Source organism: Hemitrygon akajei, chromosome 24, assembly GCF_048418815.1.
Source record: "Hemitrygon akajei chromosome 24, sHemAka1.3, whole genome shotgun sequence".
Classification (NCBI taxonomy): Eukaryota; Metazoa; Chordata; class Chondrichthyes; order Myliobatiformes; family Dasyatidae; genus Hemitrygon; species Hemitrygon akajei.
Window position 1 is genome coordinate 49,468,120 of NC_133147.1, and position 14,962 is coordinate 49,483,081.

The 14,962-nt window shown below is 43.7% G+C and overlaps 1 protein-coding gene across 1 annotated transcript; it reads left to right on the forward strand.

Moving 5' to 3' along the window:
- The first annotated feature begins 2,310 nt into the window (after nt 1-2,310).
- LOC140715723 (class II histocompatibility antigen, B-L beta chain-like) lies at nt 2,311-14,888 on the forward strand. The gene is made up of 5 exons (XM_073028095.1): nt 2,311-2,416; nt 3,391-3,621; nt 5,582-5,863; nt 7,878-7,979; nt 14,800-14,888. The coding sequence occupies exons 1-5, from the start codon at nt 2,311-2,313 to the stop codon at nt 14,886-14,888; spliced, it is 810 nt and encodes a 269-aa protein (XP_072884196.1).
- The last annotated feature ends 74 nt before the right edge of the window (nt 14,889-14,962 follow it).

The following is a 14,962-nucleotide window of genomic DNA, read 5'->3' on the forward strand; positions in this document are numbered from 1 at the left end:
TTTTAAGGCCATGTAAACATTTCCTGCTCAGAACATTTGTTGGTCCATGCAGCATTTTTTTTTTTAAGTAAAGGGCACATTGTTCCAAGATCCTTTGCAGCTCCAGAAGTTGAAACATTATGTCTCTGTATCATGCTGTAAGGTTTCACTGTGAATGTAATGGTTTCTCTGTAGCAGCAATGTTTGGGTTATGACTAGAGATAACGAGGTTTGTAATGCTGGTGCTACCCAATCAAAGAAATGTTGTTCTATCTTGAGAGTCTGGATGAGAAATTTTCCGTGGTCTTTTTCTGGGAAGAGATGACGAGTGAGTCGCGAATGGGAAGCGTTGGTAGACTGCCGATGGAGTGGACTTGGAGCGAGGGTCCGAAGGTCAGCAACGATCAGAAAAGGTCGATAGTGGACAACCACCTTATTAGTGAGCTCCAACCTTGCACAATAGACTTTTTCATGAATGGGTCCTTTTTTCTATTTATTTGTTTTCTTTGCTAACCATACAGTCGAAGTAATAATTATAAAGCTCAATCGTTTAATCGCATATTGTGTACAGATTGTTATATCTGGGTACTGATTTGTAAGAGGGGACGCACCGCATAGCATTCATCCAAAAGAGATTTCTTAAGTTTGGCCGGGCCTGGGTCTATCACCCCCTATATTAAGCTGCTAGCCGACGCGAAAGTTACATTGCAATACCACAGTTTGTTTAATAATATGTACTTTCTTTGCTACACCCCTACATTTGCTCGTTAATGCAAATATCTAATCAGTCAATCATGTCGCAGTAACTCGATGCGTAAAAACATGTCAAGAGATTCAGTTGTTCAGACCAAACATCAGAATGGGAGATAAATGTGATCTAGGTGACTTTGTAAATGGAATGATCGTTGGGGCCACACAGGGTGGTTTGAAAATCTCAGAAACTGCTGATCTCCGGGATTTTCAGAATCGTCTCAACAGTGACACAGAATGCTCCGAAACCAAAATTAAAAACAACAAAAAGAAAACAAATTATCTAGTCGTACCAGTTCTGTCTTAAGCAAAGGAGAAAGGCCAGACAGGTTCAAGCTGACAGTAACTTAAATATCTATGCGTGGTGTGCAGAAAATCATCTCTGAATGCACAAGACATCGAACCCCGAAGTGGATGTGCTGTGGCTGCTACCTTGATAGATACCAGCTGTAGGTAATAAAGTAGACACTGAGATTACTTCCCCTTGTTGTGACTGAAACAAGTTTCACAGTTTGTTTACAGTTTTCAGTTCCTGATGTTTATAGTTTACATATCCTGTTTATAGTTACTGTTGTATACATTTGCTAAGTATGCCCACAGATAAAGGATCTCAGTGCTGTTTGTGGTGATACTCAGATGTAATCTGATAATAAATTTTACTTTGAACTTTGAAATACGCAATCCAAACCATATGATACACTCGAACAGAACGGCTTTTGAAAATGTAATTCAGCGGATGAAATAAAGTTCTAGGTAGGTTAGTTGCCTCTTTCTTCAAACATCTATTGACCTTTGCGACTATCACCATTGGCATTTCTACGTCACATTTGATGACACACTTAACTGACATGCAAAGTCTTCAAAGATGCCACATAAATGTAACACACACAATATGCCGGAGGTATCTCTTAGGTCGGGCAATGTCCAGAGAGGGAAATGGACAGGCGAATTTTCAGGCTAATAACCTTCATAAGGACTGGAAAGGAAAGTGGGGATGGTGAAGTTAGAAGCCAGAATAAGAACAAGGTGGGAGGCAGGAAAGGAGTACACGCTTGCAAGTGATAGGTGAGACCAGGGGAGGGGGGAAGGCGGGTGGGATGGGTTGACGTTTCGAGATAAGAAGCTGGAAGGTTATTGGTGGAAAAGGTTAGTGGCTGAAGAATGTGAAATCTAATAGGAATGGAAAATGGACCAGACTCACACCTTCTCCCACACCTGTATTGCTCCATCCACTACACATCCAACTGCCATCCGCCTCACCTACTAACCCATTTCAGCTGGTATCCTCACTTCTCCTATCACCTACCTTATCGCTCAGCTGATATCCCACCCATCTTACCCCCCACCTTTTATCCCGATCGCCTTCCCTCTCACCTAGTGTCGTTGAGAATAAAACGTCATTTGGAAATGGAAGACGTTGGTCCCGCCCCGCCTGTCTGTGGCAACGGCCGCCCACACAGAGAGGAAGTTTTCACGTCAATCGTCTCCCGCTACAGGACCTTCAAACTGGCAGTCGGTTCAGGTCGTCGGCTGGAAAGGCAACGAGGTCCGAGTCCTTCAGCGGAATAGATTGGGTTAATGATGCCGCCTCTTCGAACCATGAGACAGCTAGCCGGCGTGAGGCGACGCCGCTCTCCCCCTTTGCTCGCCGCCTTCCTCCTCCTCCTCAACGGATCTACTGCCCTAGGTGAGAGGCGCAGCCCAAGCGGACTGGGGGCAACGAGGGCAAGTGGGGAAGGAGGATAAGGTGGGTAGGGGAGGAGAGATGAAAGGGCACCGAGGCACCAAGGGAGGATAGGGGCGAGGAGGCACCGAAGGAGGATGAGGAGGGTACGGGAGTGAGGAACGAGTGAGGGGAGGGGGCACAGAGGGAAAGTCGGGAGGAGGGTGGCACCCAGATAGGATCGGGTGAAGAGGGGAGCAAGGAGCGAGGGAGGGTGGGGAGCGGATGGGAACTGGCACACAGCGGGAGAGTGTAGAGAGTGGTGGAAAGAGAGCATAGGGACGGAGGGAAGGGGAGTGGTCGTCAATGGAGGAAAGGGAAGCGGGAACAGGCGGGTGAAGGACAGCGGGCACAATTGGAGGGTCAGTGGAGTGGTCTCCTAAGGAGGGTGGGGGCCAAGGGAGTGAGGGTAGGGAGGGGACAGAAAGGGTGTCTGTGGAGGGAGGGAAGTGTCGCTGAGGGTAGATAGGGAGAGAGGGCGGGGGTGCCGAAACGGTAGGTGGAGAGTTTGGTGCAGATGGTGAGTAAAGATGTCTGTGGAGAGGGATGTTGAGGAAGGGGCCTTCGAGGGTGTGTGTCGATTTGAACAGGGAGGTTGAGTGAGAGATGAGCGTTGCGGGTGAGAAGAGGGGTTTGGTCGAGGGAGTAGGTGGAAATGTGGGCATGGAGCTGAGTGAGCTGGATGCAGAGAGTGGCGGTGAAGGTTTTGCTTACCCAGCATGACCGAATCGCAAGTCTACTGTACTATTGGAGTTTTATACTGGGAGGGAGAGGTGGTTCTGGTAAAAACATGATGAAATGGTATATGTTCACTGTGTGGCATCCACTGAAAGGGGAGAGAAGAATTTGCTGTTTCAATTCGATTAAGTTTAAGGTTTTAAACTGCGCCATTTCTTTCTCACAAATGGCTAATGGATTGATTATTGTTTGCTTCCCAGGGATGCACATCGCTCAAGTGACTCTGTATTCTGGTAGTTTGGAGATATATGCTTACAATGGCGAAGATTTCGTTCATCTTGATTCTACCACAGGAAAGGCTGTGGCTGTCAATCCGCTTGTACAGCCTTACCTGAACATACTGAACGTCAACAGAAAGAATATGTCACGAGTTAACCACGCCCTTGAGTTTATTGCGCCACGAATTCGTAATGCCATTCGAGCTCTGACTAGTAAGTTTGTTGTCAATGTGATGTTAAAACAGGCTTTGTGCCATAGTTTGACAGAAAGGGCAAGACAAGGGAACACACACACCAGTCCTTAAAGAGGAGTCAGCAGTAGGACAGAATGAACAATTTCAAGTTCCTGGGTGTCAGTATCTCTGAGAATCTATCCTGTGCCCTACATATTGAGACTGTTACGAAGATAGCACGACAGCGGATAAATCTCATTAGGAGTTCGAGGAAGTTTAATATGCTAACAAAGATAGGCTCAAATTTCTACAGATGTACCATGGAGAGCATTCTAGCTAGATGCATATGGGGAGGAGTGTAGATACTGCAAAGTATTGAAAGAAGCTGCAGAAAGATGTGAGGTCAATCTGTTCCATCGTTGGCACTAGCCTCGTTAGCATTCAGGAATCTTCAAGGAGCATCGACTACTAAAGACCCCCATCACCCAGGACATGCCCTCTTTTCATTGCTATCATCAAGAGGGAGGTACAGGAGTCTGGAGGCAAACACTCAGTGATTCAGGATGAGCTGCTTTTCTTCTGCCATCTGATTTATGAACAGTCCATGAACATAATCTCACTATTTTTGCTCTCTATTTGAATTAATTTAATTTAAATGTTTTTATTGTAATTTGTATTTTTATGTATTACACTGTATTGCTACTGCAAAACAACAAAATTTACGACCTCATTGTCAGTGGCCACTTTATTGGGTAACTTCTGTGCCTATTAATTTGGTCACTGTGAGTAAGTTCATAGTCCGCTGTTGCCATAGCCTATCCGCTTTACGTTTGACGTATTTGTGCATTCAGAGTTGCTCTTCTGCACACCACTGTTGTAACACGTGGTGATTAGAGTTATTGTTGTCTTCATGTCAGATTGAACCAGTCTGGACCATTCTCCTCTGACCTCTCTCATTAACAAGGCATTTTCGCCGACAAAACCGCCGCTCACTGAATGTTTTTTCTTTGTCACACCATTCTCTGTAAACACTAGAGACTGTTGTGTGTGAAAATCCCAGGAGATCAGCTACTTATACTTCTACTTTCTGAGCTTATACTTATACTTATACATATACTTATACTTTCTGAGCTACTTATCCCACCCCACCTGGTCCACAGTCGAAGTCATTTAAATCATATTCCTTCCCCATTCTGATGTTTGGTCTGAACATTACTGAACCGCTTGACCATGCCTACATGCTTTGATGCATTGAGTTGCTGCCACATGATTGGCTGATTAGATATTTTTATTATTGAGCAGGTGTATCTAGTAAAGAGGACACTGGGTGTGTGTTATTGATATCAAACTGGATTCTGATCTGCACTAACCTGTAGCTAATTAACTTCCCAATTCAACTTCTGAATTCTTAGCCAACAGTATTTCCACCCTACAGAAACTCTGGGTTACCAACAGTTCTCGGAACCCGTGTGTGGATTGGGAGTGTCTGAAAGAACCGGTCAGAAGCAAATCACCCAGGAAACAATTTCTAAACGCTAAAGATTCTGCAGGTGGTGGAAATCCACAGCAGCATAACACACACACACACACACACACACACACACACACACACACACACACACACACACACACACACACACACACACACACACACACACACACACACACACACACACACACACACACACACACACTCAATGCTGCAGGAATTCGGCAGGCCATGCAGATTCAGTGGAGGGAAATAAATATTGGACACTTTGGGCTGAGACTAAGATGAAAGGGGACAACTTCTCTGGTCCAGCATCAGTCAGGTCCCAAGGGTGCAAGATTAAATGGATTTAGCCTTCAGAGATAGGCCATTCTGTCATGGTGGAATTTCAAGGCTGCATAATGTATAGATGCTTTAATACTAAACATACTTTGAACATTGAAATTCTGTTGCTCTACCTTTTCTGATCCTGTAACCAAGTTCAGCTTCAATGTTTTTCTGTCCACTGCAGCGAAGCCGACTATAAGAATAATCTCAAGACCCCTGAAGAACAGAAAGAATACCTTGGCCCTGAGATGCCAGGTGCATGGATTTTATCCCAAGGATATCCATGTAATGTGGCTGCGGAATGGTGAAGCAATCGATCAGGAAGTGCTAAATACGACCATTTTACCCAACCAGGACGGGACGTTCCAAGTCCAGCTGCAGGTCGACATTGACCCCGGGAAGGGTGACACTTACGTTTGTGAAATCGAGCACTTGAGCTTCCCTGCCAAGCTGTATGCATTTTGGGGTAAGGCTCAGTGTCTCAATAATTTGGCGTCCAGTGTACTGGTGACGATCTGGTTCACACTCTGTCCAACACTGTATTATACGCTCAGTGGCCAATTTATTAGGCACCTCTTCAACATAATAAAGTGACTACAGAGGGTAAGGTTATGGTCTTTTGCTGCTGCAACCCATGCACTTCAAAGTTCGAAATGTTCAGTGATGCTCTTCTGCACACTACCTTTCTAACAGGCTCTCCTTTGAGTTACTATCATGTTCCTGTTAGCTTGAACCAGTCTGGCCATTCTCCTCTGAAATCTCACTAATAAGGCATTTTCGCCAAAAACTGCCACTCAGTAGATATTTGTTTTCTTCACACTATTCGCTGTAAACTCCAGAGACTCGTGCCTGATAATCCCAGGAGCTCAACAGGCTCTGTCATCGTTCAAAGGGCCATTTATTAGTAAATTATGTACTCAGTATGCAACTCTGAGATTCGTCTTCTCCAGATAGCCACGTAACAAAGAAATGCAAGGAAATCATTCAAAGATAAACATCAAAACCCACACCACACAAAAAAAGCTGTCAAGAACAAGAACATCAAACCCCAACCCCCTTCCCTCACACAACGAACGAACAAAACACGGCACACAATAAAGAGAAATAGCGGGTGAAAACACAGAATTAAAAAAATCATGAGACTGAAAAACTCCATAGTCCAGTCCATAAATGCAGAGCCTCGGTAATATCCTCTGACCAACATCGAGAGTGTGTGTGTGTGAGAGAGAGAGAGAGAGAGAGAGAGAGAGAGAGAGAGAGAGAGAGAGAGAGAGAGAGAGAGAGAGAGAGAGAGAGAGAGAGAGAGAGAGAGAGAGAGAGAGAGGGGGGGGGGGGGGGGAGAGCGAGACCTCTTAAACACAGAGGCCTTCCCACCGGCAACAGTGAGTGAAAGGTACTACATAACTCATCTGATAGTAGAGAGATCTGTCCCTGCGATCTGCAGTCAGTGCTAAACCCTCACTCACCTTGATTTCAATCTTCCTCAATGCTTTAATCGGTGAAATGGAGTCCATCATTGGCTGGCGCACCATCACTAAACTGCTTCACTTTAAGGTTGTTCGAGCTAGCATTCACTTTCTAGAATCTTCTTTGAAACAGTGAAGCACTAGATCACTCAGTTGATCTCCAAACTGTAAATCCCAGACGCCTAACAGCTCCAGAAACATATTTCAGATTAGAAGAAGTAGAAGAAGTGAAATAACCAGTTTCATGAATTATCTGATAGATGTCGACCGAGTAGACATTGTACACAGGCGCCATCTTGACTAGATTCCATTATCAAAGTCACTATGATCACATTTCATCCTCATTCTGAAGTCTGGTTTGAACAACAACTGATCCTTTTGGCCATGTCTGCATGCTTTTTTGCATCGAGTTGCTACCACAGGATTGGGTGATTTGGTTCACAGTTTCAATCCATTCAGTTTCCGAACGGTTCACAGGAGCAGAATCCTGCTGCAGCCTGGTGAGGACCAGTATCTCCGCTTTCTATATCAGTTATGGAGCAATGCAGACATGGACCCTTCGGCCCAACCGGATCATGCCGATCACCATAAGATCATAACTTATAAGAAAATAATTTGTCCTTTTGTCTGTTGAGTCTGCTCTGGCATTTCATCATGACTGAGTTACTTATCCTCTCAACCCAATGTTTCTGCCTTCTCTCCGTAACCTTTGACACCCTTAAAAATGTTGAGCCGATAAACTTCATCTTTAAATATACACAATTACTTGGCCTCCAGAACAATATGTGGCAATGAACTCCAGGGATTTGGCTAAAGAAATTTCTCTTCATCTCTGTTCCATTCTGAGGCTGTGTCCTCTGGTCCTAGACTCCCTCAGTATTTGGAAAATCCTCTCCATGTCCAAATTATTTTGGCCTTTCAATATTTGATAGGATTGAATGAGATCCCCTCACAATATTGTTCTAAACTCTCTGCTGTAATATCTTCTGACTCCACTTTTACTGATTTTCCTAGTTCCCGAGAATACCAATCGAGTCTATGGATACGCGATTGGAGTAATCACCGGAATAATTGGCATTCTGTTTGCAGTGTTCGGAGGAATCGTCAAGTGGAAAGGTAGGAATGTTTTTGCATGTACTCATCGGTCCGGGAAACAATTTTTCTTCATACACTTCATCAAGGAAACCACAGATATCCAATGGGTCAAATACCCAATCTGGTCACCTGAAACCCAGTGATTCAGCAAGAGTTATCACACCAAAATCTACACTAAGTGTGGTATAACACAAGGGTAGGTCAGAGAACAAGAAGTAATTCAAACGGGAAACAGGCCGCCGTTTACACTGACCATCAAGTATCCAATTACATTTATCCAGCTTTGTTCTTCCAACATTCCCAATAGCTACAAAATTAACCCCCCCCCCCCCCCATGCCTACAGACATTCTCATCAGCTCCCCGCACTGACCTAATCTGATGGGAGAGGAGAGTGGAGCCTGGAAGAAAGGGAAGGTGGAGGGACACCATATGGAGGCACTGGGCAGGTAAGGAAAAGTGAAGGAGTAATGGGTAGCCTGAATGGGGAATGGAAAAAATAGGATTGGAAGGGGAGAGAAATTACCAGGTTGGAGGAATCGACAGTCATGCCATCAGGTTGGACGCTACTCACAATCCAACCGTCAACCATCAGCATGTATTCCTTTCCCTCCCCCCACCTTATTCTTACTTCTGTCCCCTTCCACTGCAGTCTTGACATTGACTCTTCATTCCCCTCCATCATTGCTGCCTGACCTGCTGAGTTCCTCCAGCATTTTGTGTGTGTTGCTCTGGATTTCCAGCATCTGCAGAATGCCTTTTGTTTATCAAATGTTCGATGGTGCAGATTCATGGTGAGAGAGGAAATGTTAAAGGGGATTTGTGAGGAGAACTGATCTACACAGAGTGCGGTCAGCACCTGGGGCACCAGGGGAGGTGGTGGAACCATATATGATAGCAATATTTAAGACCATTTTGGCAAACAAGTGAACAGGCAAGAAGTGGAGCCATTATACCCTCAGTGGCCACTTTATTATGTTCCTCATACACCAGTAATAAAGTGCTCACAGTGTGTATGTTCATGGTCTACTGCACTAAACTGTAGCTAATTAAACTCTGAATGTAACTTTTGATCTTTCAGCCGTCAGTATTTCCACTTTGCGGAAACTTTGGGTTGCCAAGGTTTCTTGAAACCCTCATATGACTTGGGAGTGTGTGAAAGAACCATTCCCCTGGTCAGAGGCAAAAGGCCAGGGGACAGTGTCTAAACACAAAAGATTCTGCAGGTGGTAGAAATCCAGAGCAATGCACACAGACACAGACACAATATGCTGCAAGAATTCGGTAGGTCAGACAGCATCTATGGAGAGGAATAAAGAGTTGACATTTCGGGCCAATACCATTCATCAGGTCTGAAGAGACATTTTGTGTGGTCAGCATCAGTCAGATCCCAAGGGTGCTAGATTAAAGAGTTTTAACTTACAGAGATAGACCATGGTCTAAGTTACTTAGATCACGTTTCTTCCCCTTTCTGATGTTTGGTCTGAACAACAATTGAACTTCTTGACCACGTATGCATGCTTTTATGCTTTGAGCTGCTAAATGATTGGCTGATTAGATATTTGTATTGACAAGTAGGTGTACAGGTGTATCTAATAAAGTGGCCACTGAGTGTAGACCATTTACAGGGAGTTAGTGTAATTTGGTATCGTGATCAGAACAAATGTTGTAGACCAAATGGCCTGTTCCTGTGTATGTTTCTAAAGCATACCTTTATTCATTAAAATTATACGCAGGAAGTATGATTATAATTGGTAGATGTCTGTTTCTCGATTGATTGTGTCATTAAATCAGCGCCTTGATTGTGTCTTTCATGCTGTGTATATTGTTTGCATCTGGCCTCTTCGGAGCAGTGTAACCACCAAAGTTAGAGTAAATTTGTAATTCTTATTACAAGTTGTAAAATTAAATTTATTAAAGTTTAGTAGGAGCGTCAAAGATCATGGGGATAAGGTAGGAGAATGGGGTTGAGATGGATAATAAATGCATCTGCAATGGAACGGAATCGGCTGCAATGGAATGCCCAGCACATACTCAGTAGGCTGAATGCTTAATTCTGCTTCTATGTCTTATGATTAAATTCATTATCCAAGTACATATATGCCACTACATACTGTCCTGAGATTCATCTTCTTGCGGGCATTTACAGGAAAATAAATACAATCAAATTTATGATGAACTATACATAATCAAAAACTGACCAACAACCAATGTGCAAAAGAAGACAAATTGTGCAAAAAAACTTAATACTGTGAATGAGTTGCAGAGTCCTTGAAAGTGAGTCTGTAGGTGTGGAATCAGTTCAAATTAATCTCTAAATAAAAAAGGAACAGCACAGTAGTGTAGTGATCAGCACAACGCTTTACAGTAACGGCGACCCAGATTCAAATCCTGTCACTACATGAAAGGAATTTGTATGTTCTCCTCGTGAATGTGTGGGTTTTGTCCGGGTGGTCTGGTTTCCTTCCACAGTCCAAAGACATACCGGTTGTTACGCTAATTAGTCATTGTTAATTGTAATTCTGTGATTAGGCTAGAGAAAAAAAAAATCAGGAGATTGTGGCTCAAAGGGCCAAAATGACCTATTCCATGCTACATCTCCATAAACAAAAATAAAGTTATCCACAATTGATTCAGCAGCCTGATAGTTGAGGGGTAATGGCTGTTCCTGATAGTCGGGTGGGAATTGTACCTCCTGTCCAATAGTAGTAATGAGAAGAGAGCATGGGCTGGATTGCTGGGGTCCATAATGTTGGATGCTGTTTTCCTGTGTTTACCAACAACTGATCTAGGTTAGGAAACTCACTACACAACTCTTAATTAATCAAAGCTCGCTCTTTATTGTCTCTGCACAAACAACAATGAACAATGTTGACTTAAATACGAATTCTACTGTTCTCTCTATACCAACACTCACTCAAACCACTTTTCCAATTTATAACACCTTTTTGGAGGATATCCCATTGGCCTGACATCAGATCCTTTATTCTCCCAGCCACTGGAATGGTGATTCCTCATTCTGATGGTTGGTCTGCAGCGTTCTCGCCATTTTGCATTTGAAGCTCTTAACATCAATTCAAATGATGCAACATCTTGTTTGCTTACGTTCTTTTGACTGACCTATAGCTGATTCCCACTGGATGTAGTACAAGGGCTACGCAACTTCATGCCTCAGGTGACTTCTTTTGTTTTCGTCGACACTGGTTCAAACCAGGTCACCCAAACACTGGACAGAGATAACGAGACTACTTCTGCAGGCATGCCATTTACACAGTACACAATCCATCTATGATCTCAGATTTAGCAATTCAATAGCAGAAACTTCTTGCTTCTGCATTCAGTCCCTCTGATGAGTTATCTCACAGCAAGAATCAGTTTATCAAACAGTTCACAAAATGGTGGTTCCAGTGGAACTTAACCATCCCTTCAAGCACGTGGCAAGAATAGAAAATTGGTTCATATACTTTCACTGTCCTTGACCCATTTGATTTCAATGTTTTATTCCATAATATACTTCCTTCATGTCTAACTGCAACGCTCTTCATAATTGTGCTTAATTGTGGGGAAGGCTTCACCACACTGTGCTTCACTGTTTCTTCTTGTATCTGTCTTGCTTTAATGTTGGTCATAATTTCCATTACACAATGGAAACCTATCCAAGGAATTTAAATGTGTGATACACACAAAATGCTGGAGAAATTTAACAAGTCAGACACCATCTGTGGGGGAGCTTAAAGAGTTAACGTTCTAGGCAAAGACCCTTCATCAGGACTGGAGAGGAAGGGGGAGACGAAAATAAGAAGGTGGGAGGGGAGGTGGGAAGGACTACAAACTAACTGACTGATGATAGGTGAGACAAGGTGAGGGGGAGGTGGATGGGTAGGGGGCATGGGGGATGAAGTGAGAAGCTGGAAGGCAAAAGGCTGACGAAGAAGGAAAGTGATAAGAAAGGAGAGGAGAAAGGGAAGGAGGAGAGGGTGTCAGAGGGAGACAATGGGCAAGTGAGGAGAAGGGAACAGTCAAGAGGGGAACCAGAATGGGGAATGGAGAAAGAAGGGGGAGTTGATAAAAATTACCAGGAGTAGAAATTAATACTCCTGATCCTCATCCAATAAATCCAGATCTGCTAACAATTGGGTGACAATAGAATTATGATTCATTGTTGTTAAATTCCATGTTGATGTCAGAGTCAGGGCAGTTGGGTGAAATACTAACACGAGGTATTGATGTCCATGGATTGGTCTCCTTCTGAAAGGCAATGTTTTCAAAATAGAACACAGAATATATAGCTCTGTAGCATAGTACAGGCACATAATGTAGTTTGCTCTTATTACCTACTCTAAAATCAATCTAACCCTTCCCTCCTACATAACCCAACTTTTTCCCTTCATCTGTGTGCCTCAGAGTCTTTTCAATATCTCTAATGGTTCTGCTTATACCACCATGTCTGGCAGGGAATTCCTCACACTCACCACTTTATGTGTTTTAAGATAAAAACTTACCCCTGAAATCTCCCTTATACTTCCCTCCAATCACCTACAGTTATGCCCCTTCGTATTAGTCATTACTGCCCTGGGAAAAGGTCTCTGGCTATCCACTCAGTCATTGCCTTTTATACACCTTTTTCAAGTCACTTCTCATTCTCCTTTGCACTGATTCACTCAGCATAGACCTGCTCTCCAATGTAGGCAGCATCCTGTTGAATCTCCTCTGCACTCTCCCTGAAGCTTCTACATCCTTCTTATAATGAGGAGAGCTGGACTGAACGCACTATTCCAAATGTGGCTTAACTTATAGCTTAAGTTTTATAGAGCTGCAACATTATGTATCAGCTCTTGAACTCAATCATTCGACTAATGAAGTCCAACATACCATAAGCCTTCTTAATCAGCATTACAACTTGCATGGCAACTTTGAGGTTACTGGGGACATGGACCCAAAGATCCCTCTGTCCTCCAAACTGCGAAGAATACTGCCATTAACCCTGTACTCTGCCTTCAAATTCAATCTTCCAATGTGAAACACTTCAGTAGTCTGGGTTAAATTCCATCTGCCATTTCTCAGCCCAGCTTTGCATTCTGCCAATGAATGTCCTGTTGTAACCTATAACAACCTAATTCACTGTCCACAACCCTGTCAACAAGAGTAACAATTAATCCTGTTTGATATGGGGGAAAATTACATAGAAACATAGAAAACAGGTGCAGGAGTAGGCCATTCGGCCCTTCGAGTCTGCACCACCATTCAGTATGATCATGGCTGATCATCCAACTCAGAACCCTGTACCTGCATTCTCTCCATACCCCCGATCCCTCTAGCCACAAGGGCCATATCTAACTTCCTCTTAAATATAGCCAATGAACCGGCCTCAACTGTTTCCTGTGGCAGAGAATTCCACATTAAGTCAGCATATTGGAGTCAGTGCAAATTCTTTGCTGTGCAATCTCCTCAACAGTGTCAGTAATACCGTGTATCTGGACAGCACACACAAAATGCTGAAGGAATTCAGCAGGACAGGCAACATCTATAGAAAAGAGTCAACATTTGGGGCTTAGACCCTTCAACAGGACACCCCCCCCCCCCCGAACTCTACTCCTCACTTGTTTTTTTTCGCCAGACCTGCTAAAGAGTGTTGGCGCAAAACATCAACTGTTTACTTTTTTCCTTAGACACTGCCTGGGCTGCTGACTTCCTCCAGCATTTTATGCGTGTTGCTTGGATTTCCAGCATCTGCAGATTTTCTCGTTTGCCTTTTTTTCTGGATGATTGATTTGATATCTGTCATATCTGACGATGAGTTTGAAACCAGTGAAGGAGAGTTTTTTAAAATGGGAAAGTCGCTGCACTGGGGCAGATCCACTTTAACAAATTTGAAAGTCCAGGCACAGTAGTATGAGTAGTTGTCACCACTGAGGTCTTCCCTCGTTGCAGTAGATGACCATGACTTCTTCTGTGCCTTGTCATGCCCTTTCCACTGCATGAAGTGCGCCTGTTGAATCTCACTGTTGACCTCATCCACTCAGTCCGCATCTCTTTGCTTGCTCGGATGGGCATTTTCCTAACTCACTGTGGTATAAGGACGCCAGCTACCTTCAGACGGTTTAACCTGTCCATCGAAGCAATGTACTGGGGTGTGGCTGCTGTCACACCTATTCAGCTACTTGGAGCTACAGGTCAGTGTCAGTCAGGGATCAATGTAAATGAGCTGCCCCAGAACGGACACAACAAGCTCCTTCACCGGTAGTTCTACCCCTCCCTGGACATCTCATACTCCCCATGTTGTATCCGGTAAACTTCAGAGAAGCTAACTAGGGCACACTATGCACACAGGAACCTGGGTCAGGAGAACGTAACCATTAGACATAGGAGAATTAGACCATTCATCCCATCAAGTTTACTTCAGCATTCCATCATAGCTCATTTGTCATCCCTTTCAATTCCATTCTCCTAACTTCTCCCCGTAACCTTTGATGGCCTTACTAATCAAGATCTTAACAAACTTTCAATATCCAATAGGCTTTGATGACATCCCACCCACCCCTCACCCATCCTTCTAAGCTCCAGTGAGTATAGACCCAGAACCTTCAAATGCTCCTCATACATTAAACCTTTCATTCCCAGTATCATTCTCCTGAAACTCATCTGGGACTTTTCCAATGCCAATGCCAATATGTCCATTCTTGGGTTGGTGGTACAAAAATGATCACAATACTCCAAGTGCAACCTGGCTAATCTCTTATATCCTGAATTATATCCTTAAGTGTTATATACTGTTGTTGACTGGTGCTACCTTAATATTCCACAGTCCGTATCTTCATCAACCCTCTTCTCGTTTCTTCTTAGAAGTCTGCTCACAGAGTGGGGTCCACTGTCTGCATGAAGAAATTGTCGAGTTGCCAAGGCTTGCCTCTAAATGCACAACAGAAGCTTAAAACCAAAATGTCAAATTCATGACCTGCTGAACATCTGATGTCCGCCGTCTCCATTTTCATTGGCCTGAGGTGTA